The sequence below is a fragment of the Homalodisca vitripennis genome, chromosome 3, assembly GCF_021130785.1.
Source record: "Homalodisca vitripennis isolate AUS2020 chromosome 3, UT_GWSS_2.1, whole genome shotgun sequence".
In the NCBI taxonomy this organism is placed as follows: Eukaryota; Metazoa; Arthropoda; class Insecta; order Hemiptera; family Cicadellidae; genus Homalodisca; species Homalodisca vitripennis.
Window position 1 is genome coordinate 192,354,650 of NC_060209.1, and position 27,560 is coordinate 192,382,209.

At 35.8% G+C, this 27,560-nt stretch overlaps 1 protein-coding gene across 2 annotated transcripts; it reads left to right on the top strand.

Moving 5' to 3' along the window:
• Positions 1 to 3,982: 3,982 nt before the first annotated feature.
• On the top strand, positions 3,983 to 25,749 carry LOC124357934. 2 transcript variants are annotated; one of them, XM_046810059.1, is made up of 6 exons: positions 3,987 to 4,110; positions 6,073 to 6,225; positions 11,464 to 11,597; positions 16,225 to 16,283; positions 24,397 to 24,474; positions 25,552 to 25,749. In XM_046810059.1, the coding sequence occupies exons 2-6, from the start codon at positions 6,088 to 6,090 to the stop codon at positions 25,698 to 25,700; spliced, it is 558 nt and encodes a 185-aa protein (XP_046666015.1). In that variant the 5' UTR covers positions 3,987 to 4,110; positions 6,073 to 6,087; the 3' UTR covers positions 25,701 to 25,749. The 2 variants fall into 2 exon arrangements, with proteins under 2 accessions (XP_046666016.1, XP_046666015.1); XM_046810060.1 differs by lacking the exons at positions 24,397 to 24,474; positions 25,552 to 25,749 and adding an exon at positions 23,584 to 23,794 and having other exon boundaries at positions 3,983 to 4,110.
• Positions 25,750 to 27,560: the final 1,811 nt, after the last annotated feature.

Sequence of the window (27,560 nt, forward strand, 5' to 3'; positions counted from 1 at the left end):
ATGAGTCTTTCCTTTTTTTCACTCATCATCCACTTCCATTTCCTCTTCACCTTGGACGCAGTCAATGCACTGGGCGGGGGCGGCGTGTTCTTTGCAGATGAAGAATTGGCACTTCGCACATCTAGTTTTGGATGGTCGATTTTTGCGCCAATCACACTTGAAGCATCTTCCAGTAAAGATATCTGCTGGTGGTGGTGCTCGTCGAGCTTGAGGCATTTCCACTCCTAGAATTCTACAGATTAGCTCCTTCGTCAATCTTGGAGTGCCTGCAACATCCACTCGAGATAGCATGTGCTGTTTACAGCGATCCTTTGCCAAGTTTCTCAGGAAACCTCTTCTCAAAATTTGCGGCTGTTACATATTCTCCTTCAAAATAATGAAGCCGTTCAGTGCTACAATGTTCAAGAGCGAATAAAAGACAGTCATCGGCCATCGGTTGCTAATTCTTGCTATATTGTAGTTTTCCTTGTATCTATCAACAACATCAACTCCTCCCATACTGGCGTTGTAAAATAATGGATATCACTCCCACCCCGAAATGCTTCAAGCATCTCATCCACTGTGACAAACTCACTCACAACATAGTGTTTCTGGATGTTATCTACAAACTCTGCAAATAAGTCTCTGATTGGTGCCAGTTTGTCGATTGATTTCCTGTCATCTCTTGCGTTTATATCATCAAACCTTAGTGCACGTAGAAGAAACTTGAATCTTTTTATGGAAATGACGGCAGAAAAAAACTTAATACCTAGTCCATCCTTACCCCATAGATCATGTAAATTTAGAAGACATGCTTTCAAAACTCCTGCCATATACAAAATACCAAACACAGCTTTGATCTCTGCTGGGGTTGTAGGTTTACAGTCTCTTTCCCTCACAAAACTTTCTTTATGCGCTTCTATCCGTATATTTGTGTTTTCAACTATTTCAATGATCATCCCTTCCGTAAAAAATAGCCCCCATACCTCAGTAGGCGTTCTGGCTTGTTTTGCATAGTTTCCGACATGACCAACTCTCATTCGAAGAATGTTTCTGGCTAGAGTTCTTGCTTGAGGCGTTGGTTGAAGATCCCATAGAATTTTCATATCTTTGCTAACATAAGCAAGCCTTCCATTAGCACGAATCTCAACATCATTTTCCAGTCTGTCTTTTAGAGGAATATTTTCGAGGTCGACTGTATCATCTAATACATAGTGTGGCAATTCCTCTACTGCATCATTTTCTTGCTCTGCTCTGTCATCACCTATTGGAACTAGTAAACCTTCAAGATCTTCAACATCATCGTTTCCATCATAAAGTTCTTCTTCCTCGTCGATTTCATTGAAGAGTCCTCTCCTAAACCCTCCAAAAAGTCTGAAAACTTCATTTTCACTCACCTCCTTTTCTACACTTTCTAAAAGTCTGGCGATCCTATTTTCTTCCTCATGGTCCATTTTGTATAGTACACCTCGCACAACAGTATAAAACTAATAAACTCACAAATAAATTAATAAACTCACACTATGAAAAACAGTCACACGAACGGGCGCACGCGGAGTTTTACTCCAAGTATACAGTAACGCGAGATGGCGCACAAGGAGAAATCCTCCAGGTATCTACGCGATCTCAACTGACACTGAGCAGTGGTGGTAGGGGGTGGATTACGGTATCGCATACGATTCCTAGAAAGAGGATTGTGAGGTAACTAGATGCTCACGGCTGCCGAACGCAAGAAACTGAAATTTTTTGCAATAAACTATGTGCCCGGAGGAAAACTCCGTTATGCGCCTCCTGGCGGGTTAATATTATTTCAATCATTGCAAGTAGAGTTAAAAATCTTTACGTGATGTTAGTAGTGGACATGAAACAATGTTTTAGTACGTATTTAGTGGACAGTCACGCTCCCAGGGGGGGGGGGCGGAAACAAGAAATCAGAGGAAAAGTTTTAATGGGAGCACAGGATCAATTAAAACTGGACTATAAAGCAACTGAGAACTATAAAGCAATTTTAAAGTCATTCTGTACGATACAAAACCGTTATCTCCTTTCGAAACTTTGAACGACCGCCAGTTTAAAACCGTAAGAAGTTCCCTTTAGTTAAAGTCCAGTAGCAAACCCAATTAAAGGTATATTTATTAGTAGAACACAATGCCACAGACCCGACCTCAAAAGGGTCACCCTAACTGAAATGGCGGGTAAATGAAACGATAAAAGGATTTCAGACATTTGCCATCATTATAGGTTATAGAAGGTTTTATAACCTATAACGATGGCAAATATCCGAAATCTTGTTCAAACCTTCCATCGTTATTAAACAAACTTACAACAAAGAAGGGTAAGTGAAGTTTTAAAATATTGTTGGTATCTGTTTTTTTTCTATTATTATTATTTTAACTTTATCTGCAAACTACAAACTGTTGTTTCTTTATTTTGGAATAAAAATCCAAAATATCGTCAGGTATTATAATAAGTAGATTTCTGAGAGATCTCGAAAAATTGGTCGCAGTATTTTAATGCAAAATGATACACACATTATAGTTAAAAGGAAATATTTGCAGGACTATGTAACAAATATATTTAATTACTGAAGGATATATTTTTAACCCGGACTCTTCACAGCAGCAACCTTTACAACTGGAAATCTCTCCATGAGTTGCTCTCCGTTTAATAAATGAGCCATGAAAGAATTTAGAGCCGGCTGCAATAAAATGATCTTAAGCATTTATGTATCTGAAATACTACTATGCTACTAATAATACTACTACACTACACAAATCATGGGAGGTGTCTCATTTTAACGATAAATATCTCCAAACTCTTTTTAGTTTTTTTTTTCTAAGGTGTGGACTTTTTGAGTGTTTAAATTGTAAAGTTTGAGTTTCCCGAATAAACTTTAAAAAAGTCGAAGCACTAAGAAAATTTTGAAATGTTTGTTATCACCACTCTTTATCTCAGATAGGTCAGATTCTTTATTCAAAATTAAGGTTTGTGTTATAATATGTTGGTATGAGTATATCCACAAATCTGTCGTGCAGAGTAAGTCAGTTGCTTGTGAATGAGCTACTTTCCACCATGTGTAAGGTCGGTCCTTTTAAAGTAGATGGAATATTCTTGCTGAATATTTGATGAACTCGTTAGTAGTCTCCTCTAAAAGGTGTAATTTTGGCAGTTTGTTAATATCCTGACACTTTTCTGTTCTTGGTGATAATTGCTTTCTTATTAAGTCCCTAGCACCACTTACATGTCACAAATATTTCAGATTAATTTGTTGCAGCATTTAACTTGTTTCGGTTTAATTGAAAGCTTCTTAGACGTTCTCGAAAGATTTTTTTGAAACTAAGAACCTTTTAATACGATACAAAATTACTGAAAGTATGTACATATTTACATCTTAAAACCACGAGTATTTCATGTAACACCAATCAACAATGCAAAACCACATCTTATTTTAAATGTAATAGTATTGTACTCAATACACCAGTTTTGAAGAGACTTAAGATTTTATGCAATTAGATCTAAGCAATTGTAATGGAAGTTAAAAATGTTTAATTACAATTTGCATATATACAACAAAAAATGTACAAAATAAAACCGTGGAATTTGTCTGAACTTCGTTGGAGCCCCATCACCTTTGATGTTACTGGTATATAAATCTTATCGCTCAGTAGGCTGGCACAATTCTATTTTGTCTGTCGAGGGGGTGTAACGTTTATTTTATGTATGAAAACCCTGTCTGCCTATTCACAGAAAATTTCGAGAATGAAATAATCTTTACGTTTTAAATTTTGCGTGTAACCGCAGTGAAACCTGTTGTGGTGTGACGTACTCATACATTGTAACAATTGATTCGGTTAACGGTGCTATGTGTTGTGACGTCTGATCCATTCGGTTCTGCTGATAAAAACGAGGAAAACTGTATATTTGTGGTGTGTCGCAATCAGACCGCATTGTCTTCCTACAATCCATCTTAACGAGAGGTTCTCAAGCCCCAATCAGAAGCGCTGATCAGACGGAGTGGAGTGGTCTCGGTGAATGGTTTTGTAAACGATTAGTCAATATTTGCACGGAGCATCTGCCCGGTCGATATAACCTGGAAGGCTGCTGTCTGGCACCACTTCTGCAATCTATCAGGTGAGAATGCACTTTCCACTATTTTTATTTAGTTTTTACTTATACAATGAATGCATCACTTAGTCGCTCATACATTACCGTACAACTAATACTGTAGAGGTGATTGTGTTACTTTAATGTATAAAAGTACTCCTTAGTGATATTTAAACTTTTTTGTTTTTACTTTACTGTATTGCCGTACTGACACATAATTGTGTATGCCAAATTTAATGGAACAAATATCTACAAACTTAACGAATTTTAAAATAAATAGATTAAAAAATCTTAAGTCAAATATAAAATCAAAGTTACAGACCAGTTAACAGTGGATAAAATAAAGAACAATAGAATAATGAAAAAATAAATGAAAAAATAATTAAACAAAAGAATCCAAACAACAACAAAATCACGCTAAATCTCTAAACTAGTGTCAAAGAACTCCACAACCGAGTATTCAAATTCAATGAGATCTAATTATTGGCTTATTAAAAATTTTCCGAGTATCCCTCTCAGCTTAAACTTTTTAATTAACCAATTTTGCAAAATAATAATATACTGAAAAGAGTGTAAACTTTCAAGGAAAAGTCCCTATACACCCAAATGGAATTTTTCATCTTAGAAACAAAAACCCTGAAATTTCCAGGTTAAAGGCGTCCGAAATACAAGTTAAGCTTCAATTTTAGTTGTTTTAGAACAATGCATTATTAATTAAGCAAATGTTACAAATATAAATGTGTGTGTTTGCCCTACATCGATTTTGTACAGAAATGTTTTCCGTGTCTTGGTTTCATATTAACAAGGAGAAAAGTGTCGACGTATAATCTGCAACTCTCATTACAAACGAAGTTATTCTCTCTTATTTTCAATCTGAGCCAATAAAATAACTTTTTTCATTTATTTTTTTTCTACTTTTTCATTTTTTACTGTTCACCTGTAGGGTTCATTTTAAACTGCACACGCATATTGACTGCCTATATTTGTGATACAATTCCTATGATGTACTCGTACTACACAGTTGCGATAAAAAATGTTCATCCTAGTTTTATGCAATACATTTTATTCGTGTAATCCCTTAAAAAACTAGATTTCTACAAATGTTAATCATATAACGTTGACCGTTCATAGGCGCGTCACTATTATCTCTAGAAAGCTTTCTGACAAGTAAACTGTTACAGTTCATTCTGCACAAGTTTCTAGGGGTTCATTTAGACTTCAATCTAAAATAGGATTCCCACATAAATATATTTGCTAAACATCTCAACTCTGCAACATTTACCCTGAGGTGTCTATTAACTTTTGCCTCTAGAGAGACTCTCAGACTGGGTTACAATGGCATTTTTGAGTCAAAGATTAATTACTGTATTATTGTCTTATGTAGTGCAGATTATTTCACAGAATTTTGAGGAATTTCACAGGAGCTCTTGAGATAAAGTGGTACCCTCACTCGTTCTAGCCTGCCAATTTACCAAACTGACTTTTTTCTTTCAAAATAAACTTGTTTTCAGTTCTTTGGCACAATTATAATACAAGATACAAAGAAGACTTGTACCCGGATTGACTGTTGTTAACACAACAATCGGTTTTCCTTATCAGATCTAAGTGGTTTAATTCGCTCCCAAATAGTTTAAAGAAACTTGATAATTTAAAATCTTTGAAAAACACATAAATAGCTACTTGGTCCAGAGAGCTTTCTATAGACTTCAGTAGACCCTTGATGAACTGAAAAACTGATCGGTGGGTATGAGCCCTCTTTTGTACAGACGGGCTTTCCTAGATATTTAATATTAGATAAATGTTCTTTTTCGTTTTGTTTTTTATGTATTTATATTTGTACTGCTATAAATACGATGATTAGTGCTTATTGATCAATTGTATTTGTGACTTACACAAACACTCCTCAGACTTGTATTGTGTCAATAAAGAAATCTGAAGTTTAATAGTTACTACTCGTACTGAGGACAGAGTACAGAAGTGTGTTCACAGTGCCCACAGTCCAGGATGTATCAGCTGTTGACTGTGACCACGCTGCTCAGTGCCGCCCTGGTGTCCGGAGCCGTACCCAAGTGTGACCAGACTATCACCAGTCAACTCGCCTCCCTCCACCCCAACGGCATCCCGCAGAATATAATTGGGAACGTGAGTAAACTGGTCTCTTCATGTAGTGTAACATGAGTGTTACAAATGTTACGTTATGTATCCGGCTGAGAGTGTGCAATACTTTGTTTAAAGTTTGTTACTGAGAATGAAAGGACAAGAGAATTTCGGAAATTTACCATCGTTATATGTTACAAAAAAGTATTTAAGTTTCTAGGAATGAAATCTACCATCTTCTTCAGGTGGGGTGTGGTAATGGACTGCCACTGAAAGTTAAAATAATTAGTTTATATAATAACTGCGTGAAGTCCAGAAGTGATCCCTGCTGGGTACTATTCATGATATAGTCCTGTACGAATAAAATATTTTTAGTAAATATACCTTAAGCTTTCTATTAAAACTATCCAAATCTAACTCTGTTCTTAAAAAAGTCAGGAAGAATCATAGGGATGCATGATCATGGGAGCATTATGATATTATAATAAATGTGATTAAACAAAGATTAGAAAGGAAGGTTTAGTTTATTTTGGTTTCTAATAATGTAGTTTGATTGTGGGATAAGAGACAGAAATCAACTACGGTTCTGTTTAAAAAATTAATAGGGTTTCAAGACTCTCTTTGACAAATTCCAGCAATAATCCACAGTTCCTTCTTTTAAAAGATAAAAGTACATTTAGAATTAGTTTTTTCTCAGATTGCCACACAGTTAGTTAAGTAAGGGAAGATCAGAGAATAGTACGCTATAATAAGAACAGAATTGTTTGTAAAGTTTACGCAGTGAAAAAGAAGAAAACGTGTAGTTGACAATTTCACTGGTTGCTGATATCGAATAAGATGAATCAGATTCAGTCTGCATCTACGTCGAAGGCTTCATTCTTAGTAAACGCATTAAACTACTGCACAATACCTGAGTAGTGATTTCACATGTAGCTAATTGTCCATGTCCCGGTGTTCATGTTTTTAAAATGCTTTTAAGAGTTTTTGTCAACTGTGAAGTAACCCCTTAAGAGTTATAACATATTACATACGATTTCTTAAAAAAAAAAATGCTTTAACTCCTCTCTCTGTTGTCTGGTGCAGCACTACTCTCTAACCTTTACACTCTCTTGATTTGTAGTATGATCGTAGTTACATCACGTCTATTGTGTGATATAGTTAATTGTGTATAGCTACGTATTTGTTGGTAGACGTGAACCTTAGGTTGTCTTCACTTGGAATTGTCTCTAACCTTTACACACTCGTGATTTGTAGTATGATCGTAGTTACACGTCTATTGTGTAACATAGTTAATTGTGTATAGCTACGTATTTGTTGGTAGACGTGAACCTTAGGTTGTCTTCACTTGGAATTGTCTCTAACCTTTACACTCACTTGATTTGTAGTACGATCGTAGTTACATCACGTCTATTGTGTGATATAGTTAATTGTGTACAGCTACGTATTTGTTGGTAGACGTGAACCTTAGGTTGTCTTCACTTGGAATTGTCTCTAACCTTTACACTCTCTTGATTTGTAGTACGATCGTAGTTACATCACGTCTATTGTGTAACATAGTTAATTGTGTATAGCTACGTTATTGTTGGTAGACGTGAACCTTAGGTTGTCTTCACTTGGAATTGTCTCTAACCTTTACACTCACTTGATTTGTAGTACGATCGTAGTTACATCACGTCTATTGTGTGATATAGTTAATTGTGTATAGCTACGTATTTGTTGGTAGACGTGAACCTTAGGTTGTCTTCACTTGAAATTGTCTCTAACCTTTACACTCTCTTGATTTGTAGTATGATCGTAGTTACACGTCTATTGTGTAACATAGTTAATTGTGTATAGCTACGTATTTGTTGGTAGACGTGAACCTTAGGTTGTCTTCACTTGGAATTGTCTCTATCCTTTACATTCACTTGATTTGTAGTATGATCGTAGTTACACGTCTATTGTGTAACATAGTTAATTGTGTATAGCTACGTATTTGTTGGTAGACGTGAACCTTAGGTTGTCTTCACTTGGAATTTTCTCTAACCTTTACACTCACTTGATTTGTAGTACGATCGTAGTTACATCACGTCTATTGTGTGATATAGTTAATTGTGTATAGCTACGTATTTGTTGGTTGACATGAACCTTAGGTTGTCTTCACTTGGAATTGTCTCTAACCTTTCCACACTCTTGATTTGTAGTATGATCGTAGTTACACGTCTATTGTGTGATATAGTTAATTGTGTATAGCTACGTATTTGTTGGTAGACGTGAACCTTAGGTTGTCTTTACTTGGAATTGTCTCTAACCTTTACACTCACTTGATTTGTATTACGATCGTAGTTACATCACGTCTATTGTGTAACATAGTTAATTGTGTATAGCTACGCATTTGTTGGTAGACGTGAACCTTAGGTTGTCTTCACTTGGATTGTCTCTAACCTTTACACTCTCTTGATTTGTAGTATGATCGTAGTTACACGTCTATTGTGTAACATAGTTAATTGTGTATAGCTACGTATTTGTTGGTAGACGTGAACCTTGTGTTGTCTTCACTTGGAATTGTCTCTAACCTTTACACACTCTTGATTTGTAGTACGATCGTAGTTACATCACGTCTATTGTGTGATATAGGTAATTGTGTATAGCTACGTATTTGTTGGTAGACGTGAACCTTAGGTTGTCTTCACTTGGAATTGTCTCTAACCTTTACACTCTCTTGATTTGTAGTATGATCGTAGTTACACGTCTATTGTGTAACATAGTTAATTGTGTATAGCTACGTATTTGTTGGTAGACGTGAACCTTAGGTTGTCTTCACTTGGAATTGTCTCTAACCTTTACATTCACTTGATTTGTAGTATGATCGTAGTTACACGTCTATTGTGTAACATAGTTAATTGTGTATAGCTACGTATTTGTTGGTAGACGTGAACCTTAGGTTGTCTTCACTTGGAATTTTCTCTAACCTTTACACTCACTTGATTTGTAGTACGATCGTAGTTACATCACGTCTATTGTGTGATATAGTTAATTGTGTATAGCTACGTATTTGTTGGTAGACGTGAACCTTAGGTTGTCTTCACTTGGAATTGTCTCTAACCTTTCCACACTCTTGATTTGTAGTATGATCGTAGTTACACGTCTATTGTGTGATATAGTTAATTGTGTATAGCTACGTATTTGTTGGTAGACGTGAACCTTAGGTTGTCTTTACTTGGAATTGTCTCTAACCTTTACACTCACTTGATTTGTATTACGATCGTAGTTACATCACGTCTATTGTGTAACATAGTTAATTGTGTATAGCTACGCATTTGTTGGTAGACGTGAACCTTAGGTTGTCTTCACTTGGATTGTCTCTAACCTTTACACTCTCTTGATTTGTAGTATGATCGTAGTTACACGTCTATTGTGTAACATAGTTAATTGTGTATAGCTACGTATTTGTTGGTAGACGTGAACCTTGTGTTGTCTTCACTTGGAATTGTCTCTAACCTTTACACACTCTTGATTTGTAGTACGATCGTAGTTACAACACGTCTATTGTGTAAAATAGTTAATTGTGTATAGCTACGTATTGGTTGGTAGACGTGAACCTTAGGTTGTCTTTACTTTGAATTGTCTCCGTTTTTTTTAAATAAGTGCGATGCCAATCTAAATTTCTAGATCTTAGAATTCTTAGAAGTTAGATATATAAAAAAATTTATGAAACAAAAAATAATTTCTCTCACCCTGTGTTTTAGAGTGAACTGTTACTAAAGTATAATTTTCTATTGTACATCTTTGTATCATAGGTCGCGTTATAAAACCTATCAAAGGCTCATTGCCGAGCCAAACCAAATACTCTTACTTGACCACAGGTGTATTTCGCTAAATGAAATGGTTATACAATATGTGGTTGTTAATCCAACTGAACGTGGAAATCCTTGTATTATCCAGTCATTTTCAGTGGTTAAATAAAGTCCCTTATCTATTTAAAAAATCCGGGAAGCGTGTGAAGCCTCGTGTCCAAGTCATGACAGAGCAGGCTTACGCCGTAGTCGAAAGTTAAATATTTCTGCAAAAACCTTAGGCCTTGCTTTTTTACGGAAAATGCATGCTGATTACAAACACCGAGAGATATGTGTTTGTATTTTCTTGATCGGGGCAAGAAGGGACACTCAGGTGTGGCGTCGGAATATAACTGATGAGAACCAGAAATGCTCCTACACGTACATACATGACACTAAAGAAAGGTTAAACTGTGGTCCTCTTTATTATGAACACTGAAATAATATCTACGCGTACTTATGTTTCTAAAATTCCCTAGGACACCATCATATTACATCATAAGTGCTTTTAGTAAGTAGTATAAGGACTTCGATATTTAATTTTGCGTGCGAAGCTGCGATAAAACCTGGTTTAAAATAAAATTTACAAAGTCCTTTTTACATATTGAAAGAAATGAGTTTGATTTTCAGCTTTCAGGAAAGTAGCTTACAGCGAAAAAATACGATTACTTTATTTTGAGGTTTGGACAAGACTTTTCAATATTCCGCCACTCTTAGCTGACACAAGCGTCTCATATATGTGGTTATTTAAGGCTTTAATCGTCATTTATATTTCTCATCCTATATAATGACAATTATTTTCTCATTTTCAAATACTTACACTTTCGAATTTCGCTCCTCACATAGTTTTACTTTATTACCTCTTTTCTAAAATTCTGGAAGATTCAACTCTATTTATGTATGAGAACAAAGGTGGAGGCATTGTACAAGAAATTTATAGCAAAATTGTATTATTTTACATTGAAATTTGCCGGAAAATTCAAGGCTTTTTATTTCGTAATATTGTGAATTAAATGAGGCTCTTTACACTGTTTAAGGTGTATAATAGTTGTGTATAACACTAGGTGTATAATAGTTGTGTATAACACTAGGTGTATAATAGTTGTGTATAACACTAGGTGTATAATAGTTGTGTATAACACTAGGTGTATAATAGTTGTGTATAACACTAGGTGTATAATAGTTGTGTATAACACTAGGTGTATAATAGTTGTGTATAACACTAGGTGTATAATAGTTGTGTATAACACTAGGTGTATAATAGTTGTGTATAACACTAGGTGTATAATAGTTGTGTATAACACTAGGTGTATAATAGTTGTGTATAACACTAGGTGTATAATAGTTGTGTATAACACTAGGTGTATAATAGTTGTGTATAACACTAGGTGTATAATAGTTGTGTATAACACTAGGTGTAATAATTAAATAGTTAATAGTTAAATAATTTGTATTGTATATTCCACAGTTGTTGAGTAACGGTCCGTACTCATACGTGGTGGTGTCGACTGTCGAGACCTCGCTCTTCGGCATCACAACACAATGTATCGGGATCACCATGAGGGACAGTGATACTGCCGCGGTCATCTACAAGTTCCCCTTGTCAGTGTTTTGTACACTTGAGTCTGTGGTGTTGCACCTGTTTTAGTGTGTGAGAGTGGGCATTGTTTGCACATATAACGCTTTTTGTTCGAAATAGCTACCGTAAAAATTTGTAATAGATGGACGAATACACTTGTCACAGTTAAATCCTACATAGTTGATAGACGACAGATTTTAAAATATTTGTTTAATGTTTCATGTAACACTTAAAAATTTAAAATTACAAAACTCAGATCTAATGAACAAAAGTAACAATTTTACTGCCACATCTAAGGGATGATTTGTTTTTGGCTTTGAAACTCCTACAATCTGATTTAGGAATTTTAGTTAGAGAATAGTTTTGTTGATGCACGTTATCCACTGCATTTTGTGAGTCAAGCAGTTTTCTTAAATAGATCTTTTACATATTTGTACTGGACCATTCATTCCATGTGGAACTAACAGATTCAATTTACCTGACCACTTTAGATTTTGCTAAAATTTGATATGCTCATAGTGAATGCTGACTAAGTATAATAATTTTTTTTATCTGAAAAGTTTTCAGAAACACAACTAAGACACGAAGAGATATATACGCATTATAATGACTAATATGATGATTTGTCTTATCTGTTTATATATACGAGTATAATCTGTTTATATATAAACAGATAAGACAAATCATCATATTAGTCATTATAATCTTTCTGTGTACATATACATACATACAAAACACAAAGAAACAAACAGCTAAACAACACAACGTTATTTTTAATAAGCATATACCTGTAGGAATTATATACAAAAAAACACTAATAGCACAAAACAAGATTAGGTTAAAATTTCACTGATGAGTAAAACACTTTAAAGACGAATTGCAGTTTTATAATAATTTCGAAGTGTTCCAACAATCCCCCTACACTTTATTAATTTACTGCTTTTTAAAGGAAGTTATTTGAAATGTAAGACTCAACAAGAAATCTCAACAATAGGTCCACTTAACTGTGTCAACAGTTTCTATTGTTGGTTTGAATAAACTACGATAGGGAATGTCAAGATCCTTGTCAAGACACCCAACTCTACTTGTTGCATACTATACCCATAATATTTTGTTTTTTTATAAATAAACTCATTTATAATCATGAGTATCCAAGTAATAAAGGGAAACACAGTGTTATATTCATTGAATTTCGATGTATCTGTGAGAATACGAGTATTGTGTATTTGATCAATCATTAAAGCATGTATCTAGTTGTACTTCACTAACCGTTACTAGTAATGTGAAACAAATTGGGTGATTAGTTGGAAACTCTTCCTTAAGTCATCAAAAACTGTTTATATTATTTTTTCAAGTTTAATTATTGTTATAAATGACATTTTCATAGGATCCTTTTATACAAACTAATTAACAATGTTATTTGTACTTTCAATATACAGTATTCATTATACAGTAAAAGCTCGCTAATTCGGCTACTTTCGGGGATCGAAAGTGTTCCGGATTAGTGGAAATTCCGGGATTACCGAGCGTCATGTGTAAATGCAGGAAAATTCGGTTATTTTTAGCGCTTAAAATCGTATAAACACTAAGTAAAAGGAGTGAAATCAAGTTGATATTAACTCAAAAAAAAACAAAATAAAAAAAAAAAAAAAAAAAAAAAAAAAAAAAAAAAAAAAAAAAAAAAAAAAAAAAAAAAAAAAAAAAAAAAAAAAAAAAAAAAAAAAAAAAAAAAAAAAAAAAAAAAAAAAAAAAAAAAAAAAAAAAAAAAAAAAAAAAAAAAAAAAAAAAAAAAGAAAAAAAAAAAAAAGCTCAAGAAAAAAAAAAAAAAAAAAAAAAAAAAAAAAAAAAAAAAAAAAAAAAAAAAAAAAAAAATAAAAAACAAAAAAAACAAAAAAAAAAAATAAAAAAACAAAAAAAAAATTTTCGAAAAAAAAAAAAAAAATAAAAAAAAAAAAAAAAAAAAAAAAAAAAAAAAAAATAAAAAAAAAAAAAAAAAAAAAAAAAAAAAAAAAAAAAAAAATAAAAAAAAAAAAAAAAAAAAATTGCTAGTCCCTCTCAAAATTCTTCTTTGCGGGTGTCCTGAAATACCCAGCCAAAAATACAATCACTCTTTAAAATACGTGGGCTGGGTTTTCAGTCCAAAGAGATAATGTACAGTAGCTTGATTTTAACTTTTTCTACTTTAGCGTGGATAGCGGCGCTACTAAATCGTCGTTCAAGTTTCAGAGTGTGGCTTAAAAAAATCACTCTGTTACGTGTAAACAATTAAAGAATTTACTAAGGTGATTAATAAAATGAAACCAAACATTAGTTTGAACACAAAATGAACATTTAATGCCTAGAAAAACATTTCTAAACCTTTGGTCTAACTTAGATGTAGGCTAACTAGTGCGTACATTATGTAATAAATTTTATGGTTAAACATAATTTTTGTTGTACAGTATTTTTTTTGAAAAAAAGACCTAATGTCTGTTTGTTTTTTTTTTTTTTTTGTTATCACTGTTTCTTTCTTTAAAAAGTCATTTCTATGAATATATAAATTTACAATGCTCTGAAGCATTGCCAGGAGCTGCTGCGTTCGGCAAATCGTATAACGTGTCGATAGTGGCACTTGCTTCACCTCCACGTAGGCACGGGTGTTGGGATATCATATCTGCTGCCCTCTTCATCATTTCTGATTCGGACTCCACAGGATGAGGCTCTGACTGATGGTCAAGTACACTTTTGATGAGGCCAGTTTCATCCGTAATTTCTTCTTCAACTGGCTCGTCGCAATCAATGTGTTTCCCACTCCAAAATTTCTTATTGTGGCACTTTCCTTATTTCGTATTGGAACTGTTGGGCCACCAAGTACAGTATTGCTTCATTGTCGATGAAACAGCAATGTTCCTCTTCTTGGTAGGCAGCTCGGCCATTGTTTTCGCCAAGATTTCTGTAGAGTGGTGGGCTTGTCCCTTTTTCCATGCAAGGCGATCCAGTAATTGCATCTTTTATGTTGAAATTTTTCTGAAAATAACCACCATTACACTCTGAGTTTATCAGGCCTTGAAGGACAAGGGACGCTCTGTAAAAAACATTTAAAGGTTCTGAAATCACTCCTTGATCCATTGGCTGAAATCAGGAAGTTGACATTTGCCGGGAGGTACAAAAAAGTATATGCAGTAAAAATATTTCCCAATATCAATCTCAGACGCTGCAGGGTGAGCTCTGCTCAATTGTTAGGATGGAGCACAAACCTTGCTGTCTTTCAGGTAAGCAACGGTTTTTTCGATTGTCTTTTAAAGTGGGACGAATTGTGCGAGTGGTGGAAAAACCAATTTCTAAATAAATCTGAGTTCAATCCAACGCATTGGATTGAGGCATCGTATATTTACGGGTTGTTGGGTTAATGCCTTTCAGTGGTCTTGGCTTTTTTGCTTTTCGATGACGAAAGGCGTCATAATTGTGGTCCCCCTGAGGCATTGCCAAATGAGCCAAAATTGTCATAACGGTCTTTGTTTTTTTAAAGCCTTTGGCACATTCTCATCCCTGCTTGCCAAAGTCGATTACGGCAAACAACGCCAAAGTAGGCCAGTTTCATCAGCGTTGTAAATCCGGCATGCTGACAAATCGTAGTCTTTCAACTGATTTTTCAAATTCAGCCTTTATATTCTTTCAGGCCGCATTTTGGTCGGCTGATCGGAGCTCCCCAGCTACATCAAGCTTCCGTATTCCGTATCGATTTTTAAATCGGTTGCAGCCAACCTACAGAAATGGCTCATTCTTTCTATCTATTTTTAATTTCCTCACGGAACTGTTTAGCTTTTTCCGATGATCATGGGCCCCAGTCACAGGCTTCCCTTCAGACCGCTTAGCGCTAAACCGTTTTAATTAAATTTCGTCTCAAGGTTCGTCAAGTTTAGGTTTTTTTTTAAAGTTTGTCGAGACTGCATGTCTTTGTCATTGTTGTTTGAGGACTTAAATTTAAGTAACTTTTCTTATTCTTCTTTGATTGTCATACTATGTTGATTGAACCAATGTTGAATTCTTCCATTTGCTTCATTCTACCTCTCACCCTTTTTCTACACGTCTTATAATTTCCTCGCTTTTGTTGAAATGGTAACGTGGTGACATGCTTAACGTTTATTTACAACTTTGCTGGTGGATGAGCCGGGGACTTGGAAAAACATTAGGGGCACAACTTTGAGAAAGTTAAAACACATTATGAACGAGCACAACACTCACGACTGCAACTCGAGTACGAAACTGACACGTGACTGATGGACTGAGGAGACGCTAGCGCTAGACAAACACGTAACGGCGGACACTCAGGACCTGTACCCCCTCACACACAGCTGCTGCGGTCTCACTTACGATCCCTTCCGACTGAGCACGACCTTTCCGAGGCGTCTTGCGAACTGTACGTTTCACAGTGCGGTTAAAAATATTCATTTACGCGATTTTTTACGGTTTGCCGGATTAATGAAAGTGCCCGAAACCATGGATGCCGGATTAAGCGGGGCTTTTACTGTACTACAAAATATTAGTTTTGATTGTAGTTTACTAGTAATTAATTTTTTTTTTTCATTTTGATCGTATTATGTCTTAGTGCGAGTTATAATTTTAATAATAATGTTGAAAATGTTGCAAATAATGTTGATAATGTTGCAGGTTGACTCCTATAAGTTTTAGGTTTGACGTGAGAGAAGACAATGGAGTTCTTGTTCAGAGTAAGTTTGTTTAATACTTCCAAGTTCTGTAGTTATAAACATAAGTAACTGCCTCAACTCTACATCAACATTTCGTTGCTGAATCCTTTGTTATCTTAAGATATATTAGTATCATAATATACAAAGTATTACCTTTAGGTCTGTAGGAACTTACTACACAGAACGTTATAGTTAGATGTACGTATCAGGACACAATTGTTCGTCCTGGAAACTTTATTAATTACGAACGTTATTTTCGGTCATCTGGAGGAAATAGAAAGTAATTGTCTTTTTCTCAATTTGGTAACAATTCAAAGCTCCGTTAAGACACCTATTGGTGTCTAGGGTGTTCTACTCAGTTGATGAGTTTATGATGTGCCGCTGGGATGTGTAGAAACTAATATGATCAATCATCTGGTAGCCGAAGGAAAAGAAAATTGGAGGGACTGGACATTAGCATGATCCAACAATCCATTAGCTTCGTGACTACATTCAGAGAAAACAAGCGGGCGCAGTGAGTCCATGATTATAGTAAGTGGAATCATAAAGCAATACACAAAACACTAAGTGCAATTTTTATGACAGATAATAGTCGAGGGGACATTTCTCAATGATGAGGTATACGATATTGCTTAGGTATATAAAGACTGGTGCAAAATAGCAAACTTCCATTTGGAATTTAAAATAAATTTGCAGTTGGAAGTATAATAAATCAGAATTAGAATTGTAAAACCTAAAAAAATAATTACTTACAATGTTGCATAACCTCTGTCTTCTCAGTCATGAACATTATAAAATGGGTACCTGATGTATGATTTATGACTAATTTAATTTTTAAAATACCATAGGACCCAATCATATTACATTACAAGTGCTTTCACTAAGAAAGAAAAAAAAGATTGATAAATAATAAAAAATAAAGAATTTAGACTTTGGAGTTCCTCTACAATGGAATAAAATAGTTCAAGTGTTACTGAAATCGTGGGAGCAATTCAATAAAATACACGGAATGTTGCCCAGACATTGCAAGTGAAGCCGCGGGTATGTGGTAGTAACAGTATAAATTGAAAGAGCTAGTTAAATGTAATAAACTGTTCCGTGTTAACTAAGTTTTATGATACCACAACCATGTTTCAATAATAATCACATTAATATGAAGTTGTTATATTTATAGCATTGAAAGCATAGAGTAATCTTGGTAGTAACAACACTTCTTATTTCAAGTTGTTCGAACCACTGTTGAGTACACAGTAAGAAAATATTCAGACAAGATAATTAAAAGTTTTAGTACAAATATACTTTTTCAGTAGTCTGTACTGTAATGTAGATATCTAAAACAAAGTTACTAAAATTTACTCTCAATTTAAAGACTGTCATAAAACCCATCTAAGCTATCTTTTGACAGAAGTAGGCTTCTTAGACCTGTATATATATATATATATATATATATATATATATATATATATATATATATATATATTTCCTTTATCGGGGATACATAACTGAGTTTCGAGGTATCTCATCCGATAAATAAGGTTAAACATTTATTATAAATAACCTAGTTTACCATGTTTTGTCCCTCCCTTTATAAAGAAGAATTATTTCTTTAATGAATCGGAATGTTTCCCTTTGATATGAGATCGGAGCACTTATTCCTCGATTGAGAAGATATTTGCGTCACAATGAAAACGTTTAATGAACTTAATTGCGTCAGTAGTGGACGTTCAATGAAATTTCTTGGTTCAAACAGAAAGGAGTTCCGATAACAGTATACGAGAAGTTAATTAGATTCAGTTCAGTAAATAAAGTAGTAGTTATTTTGTTCATTTAGAATCATACAAATTGTGCGTCAGAGCATATTTAAAAATCACTTTTATAGCTTAAAATGTTTAACAGAACAAAGGAAAATAAGCAGACTAACGGGTTATCGAATTACGCAACGGAACGTTAAGGGGCGTCCGGGGGCCATATGCTGCGCATGTTAAATTAGTCATTTTAAGGTACACATATCTCTAAAACCTTACGACGTAACCTACTATAATTTTTTTTATTTTGTTATGTATGTCTTTTAGAGTATTTATGGCACAGGAATTTCTAAAATAACTTTATTTAGGTATTTTAACAAATTTTTGTAAAATTTACTTTTTTTTATTCTAAAATTTTGACTTTGCAACCATGTAGAATTGGTTTTAGGTTTTAAAACCAAATTTCCTGTGCTGTAAATAAAAACCATGAAATTGTTAACAAAACAAAACAAAAACTATACTAATATCTCGAGTAGTTTGGAAGATATGGGTACCGAAGTGTCAAAAAACAAGTTTTTCGGGAATTTCATTTTTTCTAGGCTATAACCTAAACAATAGTGACTCATGTATCTCAGTGCATTCCTGCTGCATAGGCTGGGTTATATGGATCCTCCTGCTGCTCATATATATCCTACAGACGTCTTTTAGCTGCCTCCCGCTTCTGGCGACACTTCTTTTCAATCTCTTCCACCGCCTTCTGCGCCTTACTTATGCGCATCCTGTCGTATCGCTTCATAACATCAACACAGTTTTTGCCTGGCATTATACCTACTTTCTTGAGTACTTCACATTTAACAATGTTTCCTTTGTTGAAACAGGCAATGGCTTCATAAACACCAAACTCAAGGGTCTTTTTCATAACTAAAGTCGATTTTGGAATACGCGACCACACCACACTGTTTAGCGACTCGCCCGGAATTTGGGTCTGTCCATGAAGACATTTCGCCAGCAGCGTGGAGTTAGCTAAGTGATAATTTGTTTAACCTGTTCCATTACTACAAGGGCAATGTGGAAGTGTTCATTGTGGTCATATAGGCTGCTTTCTTCTGGATAGCATGTTGGTATTTGCACCACGTATCAACAGTTTTCGGACACAAACTAAGCGCTGGTTGTTTATTTGTTGAAATGAGATGGAAATACTCCGCCCAAACAGCCCTCTTCATATTTTCCAGACTGTCAAAATTTCTTCTAATGGCCAGCCCATAGTATAATTAAATTTTATTTATAGCCACAATTGTCAAACTACCTTTCCCCCTAATGGTTTTATCATCAGGAAGTTTTGTATAAACAACACAATTCACAAAGCAAATAACACAGAAACTTTGTTATAACAGATGACAACAAATGAGAAAGAAACCATATGACAGTAAAGAACAAACAGTGTTACCAACACAACAAGTATGTGTAGCTTATATTATTACAACTGTAGTAAGTATAAACATACGTCCCTCGCCCTGACGCCCCTGCCAGCGAAAAACACAGTGCAGACCATTACAAATAAATTAATTACATAAGGTTGCACTCGTCCAAATTGTATGTATGATATGTCAAATTACTCGTAAGATTCAAAAGAATACAAAAAATGTAAAAAAATAAAAATTGACATTTTGGCCCAAAATGGACCCCGGACGCCCCTTAAAACGACGTTTATTAACGGAGTACTTGTAACCTTGCTTCTTTATAACGTTTTTGTCTGAAAATCAATAGAGTTCTTCTTTGGGCCAATAAGAACTTAGGTTTCAAGTCTCTAGGACATTTATATGAACTTTTCAATGCGCTCTACAGACATTCAAGTTCAAGTTCAAAAGATCTTTATTCAGAGAATAACAAAGTTGAATACATGCAAAAAATTAACAGTTCATGAAGTTTATACATCTATCGCTACATGTATTTGTAACCGTACATTCAAAATGCCCCTATAATGGCGCGTGCGGGAAGTTGAAAGAGGTCCTGCTGTTATGGTTGCAGATACATTATTGGAGGAAGTCTGTTCTTCAAGGTTCCTTGGAATACACCTTAATCGAGGGTTGACATGGAAAAATCACATTGATCATGTTTGTGACAAATTATCCTCAGGGGTCTTAAAGATTGTCTTAAGATCTTTAGCAAAATATTGCCCGCGTCAGGTACTGATTACGGATTAATTTATGTAGTATGCAGGTATGTTAGTATGTTTTTAAGTATACAGGTTTCATCACATTTCCTATGGAATAGTACTGTGGGGAACCTGTGCAAACAACCATTTTATGTGAGTTTTAAAATTACAAAAAAAGCAATTCACATTATCGCTAATTTGAAATTCAGAGTCGTGTAGGATAGCGTTTAAAAATGTGCAAATGTTGACTTTGTCATGTCTCTACATCTTAGAAACAACCTTATAATGTTTGCCTAAATGTGCAGAGAACCAGCGAGCGGACGAGACATACGTGAATATGAAACAAGAGGTAGAGAACTACTGTTCGGGAATGCACAAAACGGTGGTTTATGAACATTAACCTCCACAGGCAGGTGTTGATTTTATAAACAGATTGCCAAACTCAATTAAAAAGGCTTTAACGCCCAAGGTGTTAAAACTTCTTATCAAACTCGGTCTTGCGTCAAACGCTTTTTACAGTGTTGATGGGTTTAGCACACATTGCCGGAATACACTGTAACCCCACACCGAGTGTGAACAGTGTGGTACTCAGAGTCGCACTAAATCCTGGTATATCTCTCATGCCATTACCACACATTGCCGGAATACACTGTAACCCCACACCGAGTGTGAACAGTTTGGTACTCAGAGTCGCACTAAATCCTGGTATATCTCTCATGCCATTACCACACATTGCCGGAATACACTGTAACCCTCACACCGAGTGTGAACAGTGTGGTACTCAGAGTCGCACTAAATCCTGGTATATCTCTCATGCCATTACCACACATTGCCGGAATACACTGTAACCCCACACCGAGTGTGAACAGTGTGGTACTCAGAGTCGCACTAAATCCTGGTATATCTCTCATGCCATTACCACACATTGCCGGAATACACTGTGACCCCACACCGAGTGTGAACAGTTTGGTACTCAGAGTCGCACTAAATCCTGGTATATCTCTCATGCCATTACCACACATTGCCGGAATACACTGTAACCCCACCCGACACCGAGAACAGTTTGGTACTCAGAGTCGCACTAAATCCTGGTATATCTCTCATGCCATTACCACACATTGCCGGAATACACTGTAACCCCACACCGAGTGTGAACAGTTTGGTACCCAGAGTCGCCCAAAATCCTTAATCCTTATTATTATTATTATTTTATTGTAATTTGGTACTTTATAGAAATTTTAGTTCAGCGTAGTAATCGAATTAATATATTTCTCAGTCGGATAGGCATGGACGAAACTAGACAGCCTCTTCAGATAGCTAACGTGTTGACGTCATTTCCGAATATGTACTGGATGTCAAACTCACGAAGAATACCGCAGCGCGTACTTCACAGTTACACACTTGCTGAAACTGCCCACGATTATTTCGGATACTGGACAAAGGGAATTGACAACAACGCATCCTGTGCGGCCTAACTTGGCCCAGTTTGAAATAAAATGTCCACAATGTGTGGTCGGTGTGTACGTATACGTTGGCGGTCAAAATATATTATTGAATGTATATTGGAATGCGAGCTGGATTAGGGTTTTCTTTGTATTAAATACAGTTTAAGATATTAATATTAAACATTGATTTAATCCTTTCTGATACGGTATGTAAAAAATTACAACTGCTGGACCAATTCGTCTAATTATTTTTAAAATATTAAATATTATTTAATTCAATATTCTTTGGTGTCCGATAATGGTTTTTATAAAGAAAAAATCTGAAAACAAATTTTCAGATTTTTTCTTCCCGAATATTTTAGGATTCATAAAAATAATGATAATATTTACGAAACATATTTCAAACTTAACTGACTATAAAAAGTTTTTGACTTTTTAGTTTTTAGTTTTAAAGTTTTACAAAGAGGCGTGAACGTTTTCGACATTTAACTTTTAGAAAATATTGATCGGAATATTGATTTCTTTTTTAATATTGATCCTTGATCCGTAGTGTAATTCAGATTGCAAAAACGATGTTGATATTTACTCTTTACTAGAGGTTGCACACGTGATTAATTTAAACCATCAACGTATTAGAAACATTATTGAAATACTGTTATAAAATCCACATTAATGAACAAAAGTGTGAATGTTTGCACATAAGGCATTCGAAATCTGTTGACTTCCTTGACATTATAAATGACATTTTTACTGCGCCTGAAGGAAAACCAGGTTAATGACACACACATGCCTTGAGGAGCAATTTTTTGAGATTACAGTCCAAAAACAACAATACTTCAACTACGCAAAATTTTCTGTGTGAATGATTATTTTGAAAAGTTGAGTTTCAAAAATGTTTCACTTTTCTCCTTTTATAAGTAGAACAAAAGCGATGAAGTAGATGCTTTGTGACCGAACTAGTTTTTTCAACTTACGTAGGCTGATGTATATATTATTTTCTTGATGTCTGTAAAAAATAAAAATCAACTACTTAATCTTGTCAGGATGACTACTAAAATTGGTTATTACTTTTCGAAACCGATTTAGTAATTTCGTCATTATATCAATTACAACTCCCTCTAAACTTTAGTTTTCAGAAACGTTGTATAAAATCTTGTTTGTTTATTTGCAAACGTCAGTTTATTGAGGTCTAGCCACCGACTAGGTTGCGCAACAAAACTGTGTGGTAATGGAAGCTAACACTATCTCGGCCAGCCTGGCCGCACAAACAAACCAGATGATGGGTAAACACAATTGGTTTTTTCAGCTGACGGGCAGGACTACAAGCTGTACGTGCTGTACCTCGAGGCAGGCGTGATAGTGACTTACCGCTGCTGTGAGTACTGTACCTGGGCCGCACAAACAAACCAGATGATGGGTAAACACAATTGGTTTTTTCAGCTGATGGGCAGGAGTACAAACTGTACGTGCTGTACCTCGAGGCAGGCGTGATAGTGACTTACCGCTGCTGTGAGTACTCTACCTGGGCCGCACAAACAAACTAGATGATGGGTAAACACAATTGGTTTTTTCAGCTGACGGGCAGGAGTACAAACTGTACGTGCTGTACCTCGAGGCAGGCGTGATAGTGACTTACCGCTGCTGTGAGTACTGTACCTGGGCCGCACAAACAAACTAGATGATGGGTAAACACAATTGGTTTTTTCAGCTGACGGGCAGGAGTACAAACTGTACGTGCTGTACCTCGAGGCAGGCGTGATAGTGACTTACCGCTGCTGTGAGTACTGTACCTGGGCCGCACAAACAAACCAGATGATGGGTAAACACAATTGGTTTTTTCAGCTGACGGGCAGGACTACAAGCTGTACGTGCTGTACCTCGAGGCAGGCGTGATAGTGACTTACCGCTGCTGTGAGTACTGTACCTGGGCCGCACAAACAAACCAGATGATGGGTAAACACAATTGTTTTTTTCAGCTGATGGGCAGGAGTACAAACTGTACGTGCTGTACCTCGAGGCAGGCGTGATAGTGACTTACCGCTGCTGTGAGTACTGTACCTGGGCCGCACAAACAAACCAGATGATGGGTAAACACAATTGGTTTTTTCAGCTGATGGGCAGGAGTACAAACTGTACGTGCTGTACCTCGAGGCAGGCGTGATAGTGACTTACCGCTGCTGTGAGTACTCTACCTGGGCCGCACAAACAAACCAGATGATGGGTAAACACAATTGGTTTTTTCAGCTGACGGGCAGGAGTACAAACTGTACGTGCTGTACCTCGAGGCAGGCGTGATAGTGACTTACCGCTGCTGTGAGTACTGTACCTGGGCCGCACAAACAAACTAGATGATGGGTAAACACAATTGTTTTTTTCAGCTGATGGGCAGGAGTACAAACTGTACGTGCTGTACCTCGAGGCAGGCGTGATAGTGACTTACCGCTGCTGTGAGTACTCTACCTGGGCCGCACAAACAAACCAGATGATGGGTAAACACAATTGTTTTTTTCAGCTGATGGGCAGGAGTACAAACTGTACGTGCTGTACCTCGAGGCAGGCGTGATAGTGACTTACCGCTGCTGTGAGTACTCTACCTGGGCCGCACAAACAAACCAGATGATGGGTAAACACAATTGTTTTTTTCAGCTGGTGGGCAGGAGTACAAACTGTACGTGCTGTACCTCGAGGCAGGCGTGATAGTGACTTACCGCTGCTGTGACGCCTGTGAGTACTGTACCTGGGTCGCACATACAAACCAGATGATGGGTAAACACAATTGTTTTTTTCAGCTGATGGGCAGGAGTACAAACTGTACGTGCTGTATCTCGAGGCAGGCGTGATAGTGACTTACCGCTGCTGTGACGCCTGTGAGTACTGTACCATAGCAGCAATCGATACCGTTCTGAGAAAGTGGAATACATTTGAATCCAAATGAATTCTCTCAACTATTGAAACGATTTAGTATTCATCCAGAGTACATTCAGGGCTGAGGGAATGCGAAAGGAATTTCAATGTGCATCATCCATCGTCTGTCTCGAGGGGATGAATTTGAATTCCTTGAGGAACGCGATTTCGTGACAGTTTTATAATTGTGAAATTTTAATTTGTAAAAGAGTTTTAGAGCAAAATAAGATGCAAATTGTTTAAAGTGTAAACATTTATTATTACGTATTCGGTATTTGTTCTTTATTTACTATCCACTCATGGATAAAAACGTAGTATATTTTACACCCTTTTTTATTGAATTTTATATACAATTTTATTTGGAATTTCAAACAGTTCTTCCAAACACGATTTTTTCCGGAATTGTTCTCAGCATGTGGATCTCCTAAACACAATGGTCCAACATAACTCCCACAGCCACTCCTAGTACATTTTGAGAGTAATTATTTTAAAATTATTTTGAACTAATACATGTAAATTGTTTTTCTGCGATATTAATTGCTGTGTTCTGTGGCAAAAATGAAATATATATTTTAGAGGGGATGGATTCTATAGTTAGTGTTTATAAGCAAGAATAGTCATATTTCACTATTAAGTATTTATTTTACGCAAATTTTTGTTTATACTCAACTGATTTTATTATATTTTACATCATTTACTATTTGTTCTGTTGGAGGTCTAAACTACATCTCCTTTTGTGTTGTAAATTCTAAATTTACAAGATGTATTATTAAGGTAGAGCCTACTTTCGAATTTCTGCTTTCTTGAATTTGTTTAATTTATTTATTCTAAAAAATATCGTTCACCTCTAACTTCGCCTCCAAAATAATCACTATTTTCATTTCATAAACGTTTTAGTTGCTTTACAAACATTTTGCATACATGCTGGTGTTCACATTTATTGGTCCAAAACACTGAGGTTTGTATTTGTAACAAATCTATATTAGTAGATAAATACTTTAAATTTCAATTGACTTCGCCCCTTGGTTCTGTTCTGACAGGTACAGCGACAGGTCCCAACGTGGGTATCGCGGTCTCTGATAAACAGAAGAACTCCTCAGCTACGAAGACCGCGCTTGCCAACGCGAAGGCTCTGCTGAAGAAGTTAAACCTCGACTCTGATGTCGCCACTTTGAGAAGTTGCTCTTAAATGTTATTTGTTGTGTATTAACCAATAAATACGGTATAACCAATCAATATTATAAATGTTTTTCTGAAGCCCTTACCTTAATTAATTGCAATCCTGCAAGGTGCGGTATTACTAGTGACTTTCCATTTGGAAGTACCGACGTCTTAGACGTTGTTGAATTAGTTTCAATCCTGTCAGTACTTCTATGTTCCGCAACAACGTATAACAATAAAACAATATTATGAACAGTGTCACTGAGTAAGCGTATTGGTTCTAAGCTCTTGTTATAAATGGTTTGCCAATGTATATGTTTTTAACAAGATTAACAAGAATCAAGAAGTGTTTATTGCATGACACAATATTTCCATTGCAATCGTCAATAAATATATTTTATTACAAAACTATTTGTAGCCAAAAAGTTCGGTTATTGCTACAGCTGGACTTAATAGACTAATCACGATAGTTAATATGTGCATTTCGATGCAGATAGTTCATTTTCCAAAGGACCAATCAGAGCGCGATCACGAAGCCGCATGTTTGCTCAACGCTGGCCATTGTTGTTGGGCGCTCCAGTTGGGCGGAATCGTGGCTGCAGAGTTCCACAATCCTGATGATTCATACGGAACTTTGTGTTCACCGGGTAGCAAACAATCCGTAACCATCTGGATATCCACAATGGGATCCGTATCCATCTGGATATCCACAATGGGATGCATATTTGTTCGCTTGTTAATGATAATTGAGTCTACAATATCGTTCATTAGGAAAACGTGAATTTTAGAGAAAGTTTATTAAAGTAAAAATATGGTACTATGAAATATTTTATGCAGCCATTTTGACAAAATATTAGAACATATTTTAAATACCCATTATCGACCAAGTCCATCAGACATCAATCTTTGCATATAGAATAAGCAAGCAACCTGGTTTTCAATTTCATTGAATGATTTCTCCTAAGAAACATGCAGCAGTGTTAGATATGATGGAGGTCGAAATGGGACGGAATTGAAAGGGTTACAAATATCAAATATTAATTGTTTTGTCAGAACACATTTTACAGTTTGGTATCACTGTGAAAACCAAACCACTGTGAGATTCACTATTGTTACATCAGCGTCGAACAACAAGGCACTAATAGACTAAAATTCACCGTTTTAGTCCATATTTTGGTATTTATTTAGGTAACTGAATCTCATGTAACCTTAATTTCCGTATCTGATGGTAACAACATTGGAACCGCGACAGAAAAGGTTTACCAAAAAGTTACATATCTGTTTGGAAAAGTTCTCATTTAACCTTAACTAGGCCTATTACACATAGTGCTTCGGGCCTTCTATTAGGTCTGCTTTAGTGCTTCGGGCCTTCCATTAGTTCTACTTTAGTGCTTCGGGCCTTCTATTAGGTCTGCTTTAGTGCTTCGGGCCTTCCATTAGTTCTACTTTAGTGCTTCGGGCCTTCTATTAGGTCTGATTTAGTGCTTCGGGCTTTCTATTAGTTCTGCTTTAGTGCCTCGGGCCTTCTATTAGTTCAGCTTTAGTGCTTCGGGCCTTCTATTAGTTCAGCTTTAGTGCATCGGGCCTTCTATTAGTTCTGCTTTAGTGCTTCGGGCCTTCCATTAGTTCTACTTTAGTGCTTCGGGCCTTCTATTAGGTCTGATTTAGTGCTTCGGGCTTTCTATTAGTTCTGCTTTAGTGCCTCGGGCCTTCTATTAGTTCAGCTTTAGTGCTTCGGGCCTTCTATTAGTTCAGCTTTAGTGCATCGGGCCTTCTATTAGTTCTGCTTTAGTGCTTCGGGCCTTCCATTAGGTCTGTTTTAGTGCTTCGGGCCTTCTATTAGTTCTGCTATTAGGTCTGCATTAGTGCTGTGGCCTTCTCATATCCT

Coding starts and splice junctions, on each gene's coding strand:
- LOC124357934 (XM_046810059.1), top strand. CDS start 6,088: ATGTATCAGCTGTTGACTGTGACCACGCTGCTCAGTGCCGCCCTGGTG. Junction 6,226..11,463: donor CGCAGAATATAATTGGGAAC/GTGAGTAAACTG, acceptor TATATTCCACAG/TTGTTGAGTAACGGTCCGTA. Junction 16,284..24,396: donor CAATGGAGTTCTTGTTCAGA/GTAAGTTTGTTT, acceptor TGTTTTTTTCAG/CTGATGGGCAGGAGTACAAA.